This window comes from Maylandia zebra, linkage group LG5, assembly GCF_041146795.1.
Source record: "Maylandia zebra isolate NMK-2024a linkage group LG5, Mzebra_GT3a, whole genome shotgun sequence".
In the NCBI taxonomy this organism is placed as follows: domain Eukaryota; kingdom Metazoa; phylum Chordata; class Actinopteri; order Cichliformes; family Cichlidae; genus Maylandia; species Maylandia zebra.
The window spans coordinates 24,387,772-24,406,590 of NC_135171.1; the positions used below are offsets into that span (position 1 = coordinate 24,387,772).

General features: G+C 39.9%; 1 protein-coding gene across 15 annotated transcripts in view; it reads left to right on the forward strand.

Annotated features, from left to right (window-relative positions):
- Window positions 1–18,819, forward strand: part of atp2b2 (ATPase plasma membrane Ca2+ transporting 2) — a 128,457-nt gene that overhangs the window by 42,073 nt on the left and 67,565 nt on the right. For 6 of the 15 annotated variants that reach the window (XM_076884076.1, XM_014412936.3, XM_014412940.3 and 3 more), the window contains exon 1: window positions 12,909–14,034. In XM_076884076.1, the coding sequence (XP_076740191.1) occupies window positions 13,836–14,034 (199 nt within the window). In that variant the 5' untranslated portion in view covers window positions 12,909–13,835. Of the gene's footprint in view, window positions 1–6,062; window positions 6,203–12,908; window positions 14,035–18,819 lie in introns of those variants that run through there. The other 9 variants (XM_024802529.2, XM_076884074.1, XM_014412935.4 and 6 more) reach the window with 4 other exon arrangements.

Below are 18,819 nucleotides of genomic sequence, written 5' to 3' on the forward strand. Positions count from 1 at the left end.
TTGAGCCCCAACACCGATAGTCTCGTTGCCTACTGGTGGTGGTCAGAGGGCCCAGTGTCTGGCAGCCTCGCCTCTGTCAGTGCGCCCCAGGGCAGCTGTGGCTGCAATGTAGCTTGCCATCACCAGTGTGTGAATGTGTGTGTGAATTACTGAATGATTCACACACACATTCAGGATGACTGAATGTAGTGTAAAGTGCTTTGGGGTCCATAGGGAGTAAGTAAAGCGCTATACAAATACAGGCCATTTACCATTTCTAATATTAGGTATAATTTTAATTACGTTCGGTTTACAATATTAAGTAAATGGAACCAAATTTTGGATTAACTGACCATCTATATTTCAGTTACATTGACCAAGCAAGTCAGTGTTATTTACTCAATTTTTTCATGTTTGTGTAACAACTACAATTATTTATTTCAACTTAATATGTTTAAGCTTTAGTTATTCAATTGATCAAGTATATTGAACAGATTTGACTGGTTTTGAATCTACTCAATATTTATACGTGTAAAAGTGTTGCCTCAAAAATTCAGTTTTAGTTTTTAGAGTGCAGTGGGTACCTCCACATGTTTGATTTGTCAGATTTTTAATTCTTATGGAAGCTTGTTTCTGCCACTGAAAAAAAAAAGCGTGAATATAATGTCAAAAGTAGGGCTTAATAACTCAAAATTTGAAGATATCTTCTTAATTTCAAGCCATTTTCTCAGAAGTCTGAGTTAAGAAGTTGAAATTTTCAGCCTGAAATTTTGAGATAGTAATTTGAAATTCTGACTTTGGGATGGCAACAAAGGTATTTTTCAATAGCAGAATCAGTTTCTCTACCTTCCTGACTAAACACCAAAGGGATTTATCTCTCTTCCTGGCTGGCTCTAATTAAACTGGAGATCTTTGACTTCTGAGCCACAGGGGGGGTAACTGGTAGATCACTTGGGTTAAACTGAGTTTTGATACTTAACATTTAGTACTTGTATAGTAGTGCTGGTGTAGTGACAAATTAATTTCAGGCTCTATATTAAAGTCATCTCTAAAAATTGCCAGAAACCAGAAGGCTTCGGGCCATTCGTGCGACTCATGTGTGGCTCTGCACATTTCCTTTTCTGTGACATCTACAGATGTGAAAGAATTGCTCGAGCTGTCGTCTCTACTTCCATCATCATATACTTTAGGTAACCTCTTCTGGCAATGAAACAGCATGAACTTTTGACATTTGACATAAACCACTTTTTCTATAAACCATTGCTTACGTGCTAGACTTGGCTTTAGTGGCATTTGTGAAGAACCGACATAAAATTTCACTGTCTGTGCACATGCTCATATGAGTAGTCAGAGCCTTAGGTATATCATTATGTCAGAGATTTATCCCAAAACCAGACCTTACAAGTTGGAATTCACAGTCTCTGCCTCATGAAATCTAAGCTTTGACCATTCATCCCTGAAAATGGTGGTGACTCAAATACTTTGCAGGCTCTTTCTTGGTTTGAAACCCTCTGCAGCAAGTGCCAGGCTCAGTGTCTTTTCCTATTCACCATACCACGTGTGGACTGGACCATGTGACATAATATGTATGGATTAGTAAAATCCCCATAAGCACATGTGTCATTCACTTGTTTAATGTGATACTTTCCTCGAGGAGTAAACCAGAGTTTGAAATAAAATAAAAGAGACTTCTTGTAGGTTGGACTAGGTTCAGGCAGGTAAGGTTATGATAGCTGGATGTGAGCCTGAAGCTAAAAGGGTGTGAAAGTTGTTATCCATCAGAAAGGTCAAAAGTGAAAAGGTTGACCCCATTACATTTTCTTGGTTCTTTGTGCTCATGTTTTAATTGAGTCTGCCAGGTATTGCCTGCCATACATGTTTCTGGCGATGTTCAGGGAGGCTGTTTAATATTTGAACAATGTACCACAGATATGGGTGAGGCAGTTTAAACTGGCTTTAATTAAGAAACAAAACCTAGAGCCAGATTTATTAAGCAGTGCAAATTGGTGTGATGCTACAGTCTTCAAAAAACACACATGGAAGTGGAATGTTTTGTAGGTGCCCAAATTTATATCCAGGTCATTTTGTTAATGACAAGTGCAAGCTAATTAGAGCTGCACAAACTATTAAAATATTGAAAGAAAAATAAATAAAAGTGTATTTATGATGTTGCAGAGCTGCAAACCGCCCCACTGGCTGTTAAAATGAACACATCAGTGTTTTAAGTAATGCATCCCTGGCTTCTTGTATAGGGAAACCATATATTCTCTCTTCCTTGTTAAGCTCTGTTACATTATAAAAGTAGCGTTGCAGACCATAAATATGCAGGGTCAGCTCCAAAGATTTAGGACGAGTCAGTGGAGAGCTACAGTACAGAGCCAAAGCCTTGGCAAAGTGTACACAGCAATCCACCCGTGCCAGTTACATGCCCATTTTGATAACGTCGCCCTCTGTCATTCCAAATAAATCCACACACCTAGTGGTAACTATTGCATATATGATGTTTTGTCACTATTGCATTGTAATGTTTGCAAAATAATAAGATTTGTTTTTGTTTCGATAATAAATAAGAAAGAAAATTTAAATTCCCACCTGAAACCCTTAGTTACAGTTAAATCGGTAGATCCATCCCAACTGTCATAACGTGAAAGGCAAGCTACAACCTAGGCAGGTCACCTATCTATTGCAGCTCTAATACTGAGACAGGCAGTTAACTGTTCGTGCTCACATTCAATCACCAGTTAACCTAACCTAGAGAGAACCCACACAAGCATGCTGAAAACATTTAAACTCCACACGGAAAGGTCGTACGCGTCAGAAGGAACGATTATCCAGGTTGTGCGTATTGGCTAATGGCTATGTGACTGACTAATGAGATTGACCCCTTGCTAATTTTCAGTTTCAGCATCTCATGGCCTCATGTAACATAAACAACTGAAAAGTTGAGAGAGACTTGAATAAATAAAGTAAGGTAAAGGAGACAGCTGGCTGGAATTGCCTGTAATAAGTAAAGCTAGTAATGAAAAATGTAGTCCTTAAGATTTAAACAGGCTAGTTATAAAGGACACATTAGTTATGAAGGGCGAATTAGAGCTAATTAGAGCAAAATTATTTTTGCACTGGGCTGCGAATGTATTCACTTGAAAGTACAAAAAAGTTATTTGTTGCAAGTCTTCAAATAATGAACCAATGTTATGGAAAAAAATGCTGTACTTAAAAATAACGGGAGAGACTGAGAGTGTCCAGGCAGTATAAGAAGAGCATAAAAGCATGGGCATGGCAAGAGAAAATGTCACATCGCTGTACCTGCCAAAATTGTACGGTGTGCTTCAAAAGAAGAAAAGCAAAAGTAGCAGGTGGAAGTCAGGATGCAAGCAAGAGATGGCATTGCAACAGCGACACACCAGAGATGCAAACTCATGGTCCGTCAGCAAAATATGCCTTATTCTGTCTCACTACTAAACAAGTTAACCAACAAAGTCAGCGAGTATTAGCAAGTCTGAATGGGAGTGCAGGTTGGAGAAAAAGACCTCAGTATACACGTCCTTGTTCAAGATGTGCTTATTCTACAAGTTCTAACAATTCGATGATCAATAGTTTGAAGGTATGACATTGATGTGTTGGTTATTGTAGTGGTGGTGAGGTCAGCAACAATATCTGCTTATCACCTTTTATGTGTTTTTTTTGTGGCCCATTTATCACTCTAGCTGTTGCAGACGTCCTTGATCCCTCTCCTTGTTCCAGATCTATCCTTTTCCTCTTTACCTCTTTGGATTCTTTGCATCACGTATGATTGAGACACTAGTCGTCTTCTAAAAGAATTATTTTTCTTGTATAGCTAAAAGATGCCTTTCATGAGAGCTTCACTATTTGGTGCAAATGTTTGCATTACTCACTGCCTTGTCCTCTGTCCTTTAGCCCAGTCGTTTTACAGCTATAGCATATTATCATCAGGTCTCACCTATTTGCTTCTTAATCTTAGTCTGGAGTGACACATAGCAACCCCTGCAGCCATTGGCATTGTCTGGCCAACTGACTGTCTTCAAAAGCCCCTCATCAGCTACCCCTAGCACACAACCACAAACAGAGTTAGGTCCATAAATACTTGGGCAATGGTCAGTGGATTTAAAATCAAGATGTGATTGAACTGCACACTTAGCAATTTAGAAAATGCATGTGATACAACGCCTTTTTCTTATATTTTTATAGACATTTCTCAGTTGTAAAAAAATAATTGGTTGGACTAGCATCATTTACAAGGTAAGGATTGTTTGTTTTTAATACGTGGGTGAAAATTCTTTGCAGTCATCCTTTTGCAGACTGCCTGAATTTTAGAACAAATCACCAAATGCTGTTTCCTCCCCTAAGAGGCTTTGCGAGGTCTTTAGTGCAGCTGCATTCAGTTGCTTGTTTACAGATCACAGTATAGCCTAGAGTATAGCTATGTACACTTCAGAAGTCATCCATGTAATTCTAACAGTAATCACGTTACCACCAAAGACCAGTGACCTGTTTCTACTGGCAGCCATACATGCCCATGCCATAGCATTGGCCCCACCATGTTTGACAGATGATGTGATATGGTTGAGATCATAATCTGTCTCTCTTTCCATCATTTTGATGCCGGTTCATCTTGGTTTAATCTCTCCTAAGATTGTTTTTATTTATTTTTTGCTTCCAGATCTGTTCGACTCTGGCCTTCCTGTTTTCAAGCGTAACAGCTCTCTGTATTTCCACTGATGAAGGCGTCTCTTAATTGTAGATTTTGACACTGATACACTTAGCTCTTCAAGTGTTCTGGGCTTGGTTAGAGTTTGTAGTTGCTTTTCTCAACCATAGAAATAATTTTGTCATCTTCTCTTTAACTGACTTTTGTGGGCTTTCAGGCCTTTTGGAGCTAATGAGCAAGCCAGTGCTTTGCTTCTTTTTAAAAAATAAACCAGACTGTTGATTTGGCCAGTCCTAAAATTTTTAACTGTCTAAGAGGGTTTATTTTAAGCCTAATTATAGCTTCGAGATACTACCAAGTACTCATGGACTAACTGAACAAGTACATATTCACATGGGTATTTGTTGCTCTTCCTCTTCCTGTGATACCTTTCTTGCTTTCTTTATCTTCTTTTTAGCTTGACATGGGTTGGATCTGCAGTCGTTATCGAGCTCCTGCATTGGTTAGTGAAGAAAAAATGTATTTATTTTTCGTCAGGCTCTGTCTGCACATAGTTAGCGTGACAGCTGTTTTCAACCCAATTAGAGAGCACTGATGGTGGCTGAAAGAAGAATCTCTGTGTGGTTGTTATATAACAATTCACCTCTGAGACAATGTCAGTTAATGTGTCTTTCTCTCTGTCTGGTTGTGTGTTTGTGTGTGTATGTGTGTGTATGTGTTCCACAGCAGCTGCTACCTAATGCACCATGTATTTGGGGATTCCCTGAACATTGTGCCACTGCTTATGCTGCTTATTATTTTCTTACCCCCGTTTTATGAGACAAACTGCCTTTTTTAATTGCAGAAACTGGCAGTCTTTTGCAGGTTATGCATTATGATGCTATTTTAGTGATGGAGTTTATTGAACTTATCATACATCACTGTTTATAAGTCTTTGCATTGTAACTCAACCCCACTCAAACTACATGCAATAAATGGTACATTTGAGAAGCTTGTATTATATTTTTTTGAGACTTTGGTAGTATGCTGTTCATTTTTTCCTTTCTGTAATTTGTAGTGTTATTTTTGTCCCGCCTGCATGAACGCCTAAAAAAAAAGAGTGTTTTTAACATTTAATAAATTTAAAGCATGATGTGATTTCACGAACTTGTGAGCATTTGTAAAACTGAAATTACGATGTGACATCTGTGAACTGGCAAAGGTGCAGAACAGCTCTTACTAAAGTCTTCTGCACTATTTTATGTCACAGGCAGGGGGGGCTGTATGCCAGCTATGCTGGTGGCAATGTTGCAGTGGGCACAGCTCATACCTCAGCTCTGCCTCACTGTGCTCAAGGACATTTTGAGAGGCACAGAGAATGCACATGACTTCACTGGAGGGCAGCAAACTGCCCACTTCTTGTCAGACCAGGAACTTTACATCAAGGAGAAAGCAGCAATTATTAGAACACAGGTTCATCATTAGCACTTGTTCTTTACAGTCACAGAGCAGAAAAGAGAGACCAAGGAGAGAGAGGACTAAACATAATGCAATACATCAATGTTAGCATTAAAGGTAAGATCAATTTTAAAGTTAAATATATATTTTTATACTGTACATATTGTGCAGATTTGAAATCCGTCCTTAAAATGGTTGCAATATTGTCATCACACTGCATTTCAAAATATTATAACCTGTATCCTTGAGTGAATCTCAAGCTAAGTGTCCTAAATGGAAATCTTGCGAAGCATAATGGCTGAAAAATAGTGATAAGATAGTGGGATGACAATACATTAGTGGACTGTGCGTGCTATTTGTACTCTGTAAGTACTTAGAAATCTCTATCTGTGACAATGACATGTCACAAGCTTTATAGATAACAGCTGTTTGGTTTTATGTAAAAGGCCTTTTTTGTGTCTTACCGATAATGCGTTCCTCTGCGATTTCTTAGGAGTTAGTTAGAAGGCAAACACAATATAATGTATTATGGTCAGATGCTCTTAGCATCTGGTTGTTGGGCTCCACATTTTAATGTTGTTCCCATATGGTGTTTAAGTTCATAAAGTCCCATTAAGTGTGTTACGCACTTTAGATAAAAAGCTGTTAATTTTTGCAAAATGTGCACTTTCTCCTTCAGTGTTTAATCAGATGTTACTCATTACTCACTGTCAGCTCATGAGGGGCATGCCAACAAATATGTAGATGAACTGGCACACAGGCAGGGAATTAGACAGAAGGATAGCACAGCAGGAGGAGTTTCAGTCAGGTGCAAATAGACAGGAAAGCAAGAACACTACATCGAAATTTGTTGTATTGGGTGGCACTATATGGAGAAAAACAGGTTGGGGTGGTAGCAGTAGAACATATTGGTGTCATCAGGATGCTAAGAAATCAACAAAAGATACAAATCTTTAGCACTTTAGTTAAGAAAGACGCCTACAACATTGAAGAATGATCATACCTTTTATCAGAGTTTCATCTCAGTACGTAAGACCACCAATGGCTCCCTTTGCAGCCACAACCTCCCTTCCAAGGAAAGAGGAAATCAATTGTGCGCATAAAAGATAGTGTAAATGTCTGTATGTTTGCAGTCCATAAAAAGTAGAGCATCAGCTGCTTTGAAGTTACTCGGCTCAGGTATTAGCATTACACCTCACCTTTATCTACCCGCTGCTTTGCACTTTCTCTGCTTTCCCCTCTTTATTTCATGATTATGTATCACTCATTCAAACTCTTCCTTTCATCTATGCCTTCCTCCATCTTTCAACTTTCCTCCCTTGGCTGTCTCCGGGTTCCTTTTTTCTCTCTCCCTTCCTCTCATCTTATCTCCCACTCTTGCATGTGACTATAATTTAAAGATAGCCAACTGCACACCAGCAGAGTATAACACCACCATCACCAGCAGCAATGTGACAACATGAAGCTTGAAATACAAAGCTTCACGTGGTCCGTAATAAACAGATGTTGTTAAATGAGCTGCACTGACATTCTGCAGTATATTAGTCACGTTGCGCTTCATCCTGCAAGCCAATCTGGAATCAAGCTCTAGTTTGGATTAGATTTTAGCAACTTGTTGATTTTCCAGTTTTCTTTGGCAACTCATTCCTAAAAAATGTCTTTAAACTAGTTTCAGACCAATCAATATGTAGTTTAAATCCTATTATGGATAGATTAAGCAGTGTTTTATCCCCTTTTATCTCTGTGATTAGGGAATGCACCCATTCAACTTTTTTCATCAATGATAGAATATTGATACCTTGAGTACCCATCTGATACCAGTGTTAAATAAATAAGCTGTATTTGTGACAGAAGGGTAGCAACAGGAGTCAAAAGAGATGGTTTACAAGATGTTAGTGAGACCTGCTATGATGCATGGTTTGGAGAGGGTGACGCTGAGAAAAAGACAGAAGGCTGAGCTGGAGGTGGCAAAGTTAAATATGTTAATATTTTTGTTTCGAGTGGCCCGGATGGACGGGATTAGAAGTGAGTACATCAGAGGGACAATTCAGGCTGAGCGATTTGGAGTTAGAGAGGTAAGACTGAGACAGTTTGGGCGTGTGCAGAGGAGAGATAGAGGATATATTGGACAAATGATGTTGAATATGGGAGGGTGAAAAGGGGAAGACCACACAGAAGATTCATGGATATAGTGAAGAAGAAGCAGAGGGCTAGTGTTACAGAAGAGGAAGCTAGGGACAGGGCGTTGGAGGCAGATGATCCAATTTGGCGACCCCTAAAGTTAGTAGCTGAAAGCAGGAGAGCAATTTCTCACTGTGAGGCTGTGAAACATTAGTTCATGTGTACGTTTCCATCAGGATTGACTTAAACATTGCTAAATTTGCTAAATAAAATCTAGCAAAAAATCCCGTCCAAAAAAGAACATTTCCTGAATTGATATGTATCAGTAAAATTAAAGAAGAGGCAAGAAAAAATGTATTACTTTAACAGTTTGTTTATCTGCACTCATCTCACTTCAGCTCAAATGAAGTCATTAGCCGTCTGCATACTGCAGTCATTTATAGTTGCAAGTTAAATGAAATCTTCCCAATAAGTGTGAAAACAACACTACTTTTTCCTCTCTGACCATGCATTAGGGAAAGTGAGCCAGAAAGCGAGCTGGAAAGAGAAGCTTAAGCACTCCCCTCATTGGAGCTTTTCCATCACTTGAACGCACAGTTAACACACTTTGCAGTTAAATAATAAAACTTGTTCAAACATACAGAGAAAAGCTGTTGGTCTCCAAACTGCACCTATTTCAGCTATGTTAGCTAAGCCTCAGATGCTGGTAAATTAAATACATAAGAACATAGACCTGAACTGAAAGATCAGCCCATACTGTAGATCGACAAGTTGTCATCAATGTCTGATCCAACCTTTTGGATCAGGACTCTTCTGATATCTGATACAAATGTGGGATTGTTGCATCCCTACTAATGATCAATACTCAAGTCAGGTCTTTTGATCTAATGATCAGTTTTTCTTAATTGTTATTGGGTATGCTGGTAAACCCCGGAACAGTCTGTGCTTTGCCAGTTCAGATTTGCAGTTTCACAGTCTACAGGATGCACAGCCTAGTTTGTTTCCATTTGTCTCATCTGATTATCACTTTGGCTTACTGACTGATTTGCTGATAAATATAAACTTGCAGGGCATGATAATCTTTGTTACAGTGCAGGTCTACCAGCATAAAAGTGATAGTGGCCATGTCCCTGTCTTTTGCAGGTGGTCCATCTGGTGCAAAAGAGAATTACCTGTGATGTCGTTTCTGTTCTCATTCAACCACACACACACACACATTCTGGGAGAGCATTTGTTTACTTTCATCTGACAGTTTTGGAGGATCTTGCAGGCGCAGATGTCTGCCTTGGCACGCACACAGTAACGCCAACATTGATTGGACCTGAGGGGCAGGCGAGGGGTAGGGGCGCAGTATAAAAAGTTTGAGAAAAAACAGAAAGGAACATCCAGTCTTTCAAGTTCACCAAATCAAGAAACCATCAAACACTGTTCATCACAAATGTAATTAATATGCTGGTTGTTAAAAACAGAACATTTTTCTGAGTTGGAATCACTTTCTGTAATCAGCTTTACTAAAAGGGTGAACACATTTGTTGAGTCGTAATGTCCGAGTGGCTTTGCCATTGCCGTCTAACTCTATAACTTCAAAAACAGCTGGAGCTCATTAGCATGCAGCGCTGGAGCCTGTGGAGTTACACAGTGCATCCATCCCACAGATGCATATTCACATGATGGCAGGGTCTCTCAACACCATTCTGTGACAAGGTCGTGTCCTGCTGTTTCCAAGCACACTGTTGTGTCATTGTGTGACTAGTCCTATCATCACACTTGAATGTACACCTTGCTCACTGTGTTAGTCTGGCCAGTTTAAGCAGGTATATCCCTAGTAGTTTATTCCCATGGCTGCTTCCAAACAGGAACAAATGTGCAGACAAATGTCATAATGTCCTGTCTGTGGCTGACTTATAAATAGGGACAAACAGGGCATATTCAATGACATCATAAAGCATACAAGTAAAAAAGTAGCTCTGTTACTTCTTAGTTACAGGTTGCACTTAAAGTCTCAGCAGCGATCGCTGGGAATGTGTTTTAGCTGTTTCTTGTTCACTGAAATCACTATGGATACACCTCATTAATGACAATTTATAGCACAGATTTGCTCCATTGGCCTTTTACATGTACAAATTTGTTGCTTAGTAAAAAGGTGAACTCTTATCGCCTTAAATAAAAAGAATACTGTGTGTGGCCTCATAATTTGTGGGATGGACTGACAAGATATTGACCAGCCACGCTATTAGTTTTTTTGGGGGGCTGACTGTGCTTTTCGGTGTGATTATATTATCTGAATAAGCCAAGTGTCTCTGAGGGCCCTCAGACAGAAATTTTTTTGCAGTATTGATGTTGTGCAGTACAGATGATGGATAGACAGTATAGTCATTGCAGCATTCAACCAAATACAAAATGGTGCTTTGATTCCAGGTCCCCCCCTGAGTGGGTGGGTGGTGATAAAGGGCAGCTGTGAGGCAGTGGTTGACTTTGAATAAAAACATCAATAATAGATAGATAGATGTTACTCCACCATAATCAACAGATAAACACTTACAATAAAATAAAGAGCAAAATTTGCACTTCAGAACAAGACACAGAACATCTAATTAGCATATACACAATATATACATTTAAATCAGTAACACTAATGAGAAAAAGATCAGTGAGAACAGTTATGCAAAAAGGCAGCAAATTATATATGTAAGAAAAACAGGGTGTTCAGATAGTATAGCAAAAGGTACACAGTGTGTCTGTTGTTAGTTTTACACAGAGGGAATGTGCAATGTTTGTCATGGAGGGGTGCGCCGATTGTGTTGAGGAGCAGGACCCAGATGCAGACACTGGAAAGAGGAGTTGGTGGTTGAACAAAAAGCGATCTTTTATTTGGATGGTGGCAGCAAAGAACAAGAAAACAATGAAACTTAAGAAAGAACTGAGAACAACTATGAACACTGTGTAAACTAAGGCTACTTTGAAACACAGTGAAAACTATGAGAAAAACCTACAAAACACTATGGCTAAGACTGTGGTGGGAATAACAGACAACCTGACAATGAGATACAGGAAACAGAGGACTTAAAAACACAGGAGGTGATTAGGGGAACTGGGAACACATGGGGAAAGCAGCTGACTGACATGAAAATAATGACGGGACAGGGGAAGTGAAACTAAATACAATGACAAAGGCATGGTAGACTCCAAAATAAAACAGGAAACATGGAGATGTAGACATGACATTAACTTGACAACAAGAACCACACAGACATGAAACATGACAGATAGACGCACCAGGGAGACTTAGTATAGGGGAGGGTGACAAAAGGAACTAAGAGACAAAGGACTAAACAGCAATCTAGAAACTAACTAGATGAGCTAAACTGGAACACAAATAAATAAAAAAGAAACATAAAAACTCAAACACTAGGCCACACGACCCAGTACCATGACAGTGTTAACATGAAAGGTAAAAATAACTTCTTAAAACATTTATGGCAGCAAAGCTGAATGTGTCTGTTTCAGGCTCCTCCTTTTTCTGTCTGTGATGAATGTTGTCGAATGGGTCGTGCATGATATAGAGCAGTTTCTTCCGTAACCTCCTGACTCCCCGTCTCCAGGTTTTGACCAATGGTAGTTCTGCCTTTGCGAATGAGTTTATTGATCCTGCTGACATCTCTGGCACTGATGCTGTTCCCCTGCAGACCACAGATGGTACTTGCAGCCACAGATTGGTACCCAGCATCTTGTTGCACAGAGCGAAAGATCTGGGCTTCCTCATAGAAAAACGTCCGTTCCTCCCCTTTATGTCAACAGCACCAGTGTTCGTCCACCCATCCAGTCTACTTATGAAACGTACCCAAGTATTTGTAATGCTGAATTCTTACCTCGTCACCTATGAGGATTAAAGGATTGTTAGAAAGGGTACATGCTACCACATAGAGTCTTTGGAGACTTTCTGTACGTAGCATGAGTCAAAGTCATCCTGGAATTAGAGTGAACAGAGATTCTCTTGTTACATGTGTATTTTACTAGCCACTTCAAGCCAGGAGGTCCCTAGCTGAATAAAACAGGGATGCTTTAACAGATAATTAGCAGCTCAGATGAGAGCAAATGCCCTGACTCCCATCCTGAGGAGTTTCTAGATTAATCTAGTCAGGATGCGATCAGCATGTGGCATGCTGGGTCACCGATGGTACTGATTAAGTCACTTAAATTATAAGGTGTAAGGATTCTGTATATATCTGTTGTCAACATATCATGCAAATTGTTGCTTTTTGGTTTATGTAATACAATAAAAGAAAACATAAGCAAACAAGCAGAAAATGAACTACATGAGCAGTCTGGGTGAAATTTTAACCTCGTGTGGATGTTTATTCCAAGCCCTGGTACTTAAGATCACCAGATGTCTGTTAACTCTTATTTAGTGATTACAGTCGTCATTGCTTTTAAATGTAAATGCAAAGAGAGAGGCGAAAGAGGTGGAGACATTGATTCAGTTCATTGCTGCAAAGCATTATAAGACAACAGGTGGAGAGGAGTGTGTCACTGAGGCAGAGTGACTGCATAGAAAAGGTCATATATTGTAGTATGAGGAAGAACGAGTGGTGAGATAGCAGCAGCAGCAGCAGCAGCAGCTTCACAGCTCAGCCCATCCTCCCATGACAGCGCAGAGCTACGTTCTGCCTCTCCGCTTTGTCGTCAGAGCAGCCTCCCGCCCGCGCACAACTCCTCTCCGCTCTGCACCAGAAAGGAGCATTCTCCTCTCTCCCTCGTTTTCATATCCTCTCCCTCTCGCTCTCTCTCGCTCTATCTCTCTCTCTTTTTCTGTCAGTTAGTGTGTCCTCAGAATGAGGTTAGCGGCACCAGCAGCAGCATCAGCAGTAGATAGAGACAGCAGAGGAACAGTTACTGCAGCAGCCAGGAGAGGCTGTCCTTCAGCCGTGCACCATCTACCGCTGCATTCACCCCTGCCCTGAGAACGCAACGCTCATCCCTGTGCTCTCTTTCTGTGCCTCTCCCTGCTCCTCCCTCACCTTCTGTCCTCCTTGAATTCGTCTCCTGAATTCACCCCCCACCCCTCTCTCTTCCTCTCTTTCTCCATAGCAGTGATGGGGGAGACCACCATGTAGAGACAGAGAGGCAGCGGAGGCAACAGCAGAATAGCAGCAATGGGAAGCCACACATGGAGCGGGTCTGGACTGCAGCCGTGGTGAGCCTGAGACCGACAGGACTTGCATCTACCATCACTGCCCTTCTCAGGACCTGACCACTGGGGCTGTCCAGTGCTTACCTGGATGCTCCCCACTTGTGTTTTTTCATCCCCTCCTCTTCCTCTCCTCTGCTGCTCTCTCTTCTCTTCTTCTTTTTCTTCTCTGATGGTTTTTTGTCTGCTGAAATCTGTCTTTCCTGAAACAGAGAAGCTGCTCATCAATTTATCCCCACGGATTTTTTCCGCTTTTTAATCCCTGTATCTGCTTACTTTTCTTTGAAGAGATTTTTTTTTCTCATTTTGTTGCTGTTGCCTCATTCACACCTATTTTGGATTTTTTTTTTCTTGGAAGAGACTGAGCTCTCTTGTGAAAGCTTTTGTTTGATCTATAAGCAATAAGAAACACTAATCTAACTGACTTAACTAGCTGACATCATGGGAGACATGTCCAACAGCGATTTTTACGCCAAGAACCAAAGAAATGAGGGCAACCATGCAGCAGCCTTTGGCTGCTCGCTCATGGAGCTGCGCTCGTTGATGGAGCTGCGTGGAACAGAGGCGGTGGTCAAGCTCCAGGAGGACTCCGGGGGAGTAGAAGGACTGTGCAAACGACTGAAAACCTCACCCACAGAAGGTGAGTTACCGCGCTTATTTATGCATGTGCGTGGTTGTGAATGTGAAAATGGATGCAGTGGTACTTATTGTACCAAAGACCATTTCTCGAAGAATATGTCCTCCTATGCAGACTGCAGATTTCCAGTATCTGTTCTGTATTTTATTTTTTAATTTTATGGATTACCATAACCTTCTGAATGGATAACCTGCTTCTTTGATACCAAAATCACTGATAAAATCACAGACATGCAGCAACCTTGTAAAGCACCTGGAGAAATGCATAAACACAACATCAGCAAAGTACACATGGGAGGGAGTCCCGTTTGAGGGGACTAATGAAAATTTCTGTTCAGTATGCACAGAAATCTCTGTGGACAATTTAGCCCCCCCTTACTCCCCCCTCCCCTGCAAAAGCATCCCACCCTCCCTTGTCATTCTCTTTTTCAACCAATTGGCTATAGCCTGAAGGAGCAGGTCGCTGGAGCAACACGGTAGAGATTTTGGCCATGTGGGATGTGCTGCGGTTCTTGGGCATGAGAGAAATGGCATAAAAATATCCAAATCCTAATCTGTTTCCTACTTCTTATTTTTAATTAAAAAATAAAACAGTAAGAATTTACATGCAGATGTGCCTCTATGGTTTTACCCTAGCGTGCGTAGCATGTTTGCTCTTACAGATTTTCATTTAAGAACATGATGCAAAAATCCATAATGGTGGTTGTATTTCTTCCAGCCCAATCACTTAAAGCAGTTTTTTTTAATACATACCTAACATAGCTTTGTCATCATAAATCATTCATTTAAATATATACACGTCTAGTTATTCTATTTCTACACATAACTTGCTTTTTTGGGGGGTTGCATAATCCCCACAAGCAGAAAAATTGGCCTCTCGAATAGCTACACCAGCGTATTGAATATTTATCACAGTACTTAAATCATCTACCTCCCCAGACATTGGGATAATTGATCAGTATTCCTGTAGTGTCACCAGTGTGACATCAGAGGTAGCCTGTAACGTTATAGGCTGACACCCAAAGAAGATTGTGTTTCCTGATCGTCTCATTTCTGTCAGACCATTTCTAGGTCAACTCATGGTTACGCCCACTGGCTATAAGAGCAAACTAGATAAATTTAGGGAAACTTTAAAAATAATTCTTTTATTATTATTGCACGGTTAAATAAATAGTGAATAAATATTTTTAAAGAGATGGATTAAAACAAAACTGAACACAGAATCAGATAGAACACTGATTCTTACCCTTCAGTTTTCTCAGAAGCCTGGTTCCTTGATGTATACCTACACCCGTGATGTAGTGGCTGACTGGGAGGTGAAGAGCTAGCATTTCCTTTAGGCAGCCAGCTGGTGAATGGCACGAGTCATTCAGGGGCTCAATGGACTGTCAGGCTACAGCTTGGTTTCCAAGAACAGTTGGCATTGAGTTGCTTGGTGAATGACCTGTTTTCCTTCAGATAGGAGAGAAGACTGTTGGTGGATACGACTGTTTTCTCAAGAGACAGTAGAGACATGCAGAACGTCAGTAGGTCCACCTTGGTAGAAAGCAAAGAAATACGAAATAACTTTATGGACAGTGTTGCCCCTTGAGGATTGGGGGGATGGAGAGATGCTCGGGGAATTGAAAATCTTTAATACTGTGGAAAAGCAAGAGTAGGAGGGTCTTGACCCAGAAGAAATTATTATAGTACGGAAGCCACAATATGCTCAAAACACCGCTGTAACACGCATAAAATTGCGAGTGAGCCTTTCAGGAAAACATGCCCTCACATTTGGATAAAATTCCCTAACTAGAGAAGAACCAGTAATGCTGTAAAATACTCACTATTAAAAGGTTACGCTTCAGTTTATATTATAGTGCCACTTCTTTAGCCTTGTGCTGAATATCTAATTGTGGTGACTACTGCTCATCACCATATTCGCAATATGAGCAGAAACAATGCCTGCAGTGTTACAGTGATACTCAAATAAATTGAATTTGAGCTAGCAATAAAATTATCATACCAGACATAAAATTATAATTTCATTTTCCCATTCTCACGAGGATCATGATTACATGATTGAATATTACATTTTATCAGTCAACTAAATACTAACCCAGGATCACAGCCTGCCAATGTGCAATAACACACAAAAAATTTTAAGCTAATGTAATAAAAAGAGGGGACTTGTAATCATTAACATACTGTTGTCTACACCCATACTTAATTACCTTAAAACATTAGACAAAAGCAAATTAATCTGCTCAAGGAATAATTACAAATGCATCTCATTTAAAACCTATGAAGGTCTCACATTAAATCACCCAAAACGTCTGGCATTAGATTATCGCCTTCAAATGTAGAACTCCACGGTCCTTCAAAATATACTGCTTTCTGCTTGATATACCCAGTTTTTACAATAAAATAGATAAAAGAAGTGGAAAAAAAATACATCTTTGTGGTGCAGTTAACAATATATATGAGTCACATACTGACTGCATTACTTAAAATAGTACATCACATCGAATGTGTGCACCATTAATTATTAATTCACCATACAGTATGTACCATTTAGTGGATTTACTTCAGCTCAAGGAGGTTTACCCGTATCATATTTATTTATTACTACTTTTAGCTGCTTTTAGGGGTCACCACAGCAGGTAAGTCTGAATATTTTATTTGGCAGATTTTTACAGTATATACCCTTCCTGACACAGACCCCCATGGGATTTGTGTCTCCAGGGATCTTTCATTTGTCAGGCACATGTGTCAACCACTACACTATAGACACACTATCACGTATATTTTAGGATATACCATATTTATTTATTGAAGATTTTTAATTGGTCAGTCCATTTAACAAGTCATTTTTTCAGTTAGGGTCTGAGCTCTATTGCTAACAAGCAGGCTGTCTTCTCCCTGGTGCCTGGTTAGGCTTAATTACTTTTGATAAATTAATTGTTTTCTTTGACAGGATCAGTGACTAAATTTAAACTGAGTGGGTGGGTGGTGCAATTGTATATTAGAAAATACATTATATTATATTAGAAAGATGATCCTGGTAGCTCTTTCAAGTTATTTTATAAGGCTTGCCGTCATGTGTGTTGTGTACTATGAATGTGTCCCATGGGGCTGTGTTAGATCATAAGAGACCCTCGTGTTACATTGTTTCTATGATGATTCATCCTGTATTTGGAAGCAAATTCCCAGGTCTTCAGGTCTGTGTAACAAAACCAGCTGAAACCAGTCAATCAAGCTCAAAAACCAGCCCAGTACTCAAGAATCAGACAGTCAAGAGCAACAACACAACAGCGTGTATGCTGATCTGGAGTCAGTTCATTAGTAAAATTTGAGTGTTAAAAATATTACAGTCATAGTATGCTTTGAATTTGTAGCTATAATTTTTATGCAAAACAGATCTACCAAACTGGTGGACACGTCATTTAACCTACAGCAACTCTTCAGCAGTAACCCAGTTCTGCAGTCAAACCACCAGATGTACATTATTCATACAATCGCTATAAAATCAGCACATACAATAGTTATATTTCTGGGAAATACACTGCACTGAAATACACTTAAATTTAAAATTTCTGGGTTCTCCAGTTCTTAGCCTTCAGAGGTTCAGTACCTTTACCCAGGATGTAGTTACCAAGAAGGTGAGTGTAGGAGTGAAGAGCTAACGTTTCTCTCAGGCAGCCAGCAGGTGAATGACATTAGTCATTCAGGGGTCGGATGCGCTGTCAGGCTACAGCTTAGTTTCTGAGAAGATATGGCATGAAGCCGACCAGCATATGACCTGATTTTCGGAAGACAAAAGGAAAAGGTGTTTTTCGTGCGAGTTGACTTGCTGGTTTCATAAGACACAGTAGAGAGCTGCAACACATCAGTAATCCTCCTCGGGAGGAACGAGAAATCAACAGAGAGAGCTCAGCCGTTCCTCGAGGGTCTGGATGATAGAGAAGTGCTCAAAGCATTGATGGTTTTTGATGCTGAGAACGAGGGTAGGAGGATACTTAGGCAAACATTTGCAGGGAAGCAGTTGTAAATATAGATGGGATTAGAGCCCACATTTTATAGACAGTTTTTCTACATTGCAAAACTACAGTGGTAATTTACATTAAATTAAGCAATAAATACTAATTAATACATGAGAAACTTTGAAGATGCAACAATAATAGTAAAATTCAGATTTTCTTTTTCACACAACCTGTTCTAGCCTCTCTGAGTCTGAATAATTAAATTTCATTTCTTCAAACTCACACCTTTCCTTTAAAATGCTTTTCTTTGCCGTGCCTCATTTATTTATCACTGTTACCTACAACTCTCAACCTCTGCTTGGACACAACTTCTAGAACTACATAGACCGTTTCACACCTGTTTTTGAGTCCTAACTAATTAGCTACAAACCTTAACTACACTGCAATTGTGTATCTAACAGGATTATGCTCACAGCTTGATCATTTTAATACCACGACCTCATGTCTACTATCCACCACTTTTTTGCCTCTTCTTCACTCTACAAAAAGTTAATAGGACTATTTCAAGCTTGCATGGGTTTGAAAAAAGCTAATCTGGTTCATTTTATACACACAATGTCAAGTTTTTCAGGTGTGAGGGTGGCATTTTTCAGTTCAATTGTTAGAACAGAATTTGCGTAACCAAATGGGGTCTTTAATTTAGGTCAAATGTAGAGGTCTGTGCACTTAAAAAAGTATGGGAAGAAGCTGGGAAGAAATTGTAAGTGGCAAACAAGAGGGATATTTGATGATTGTGCATCACGCTGGCTGGCTGTTTTCCCCACCCT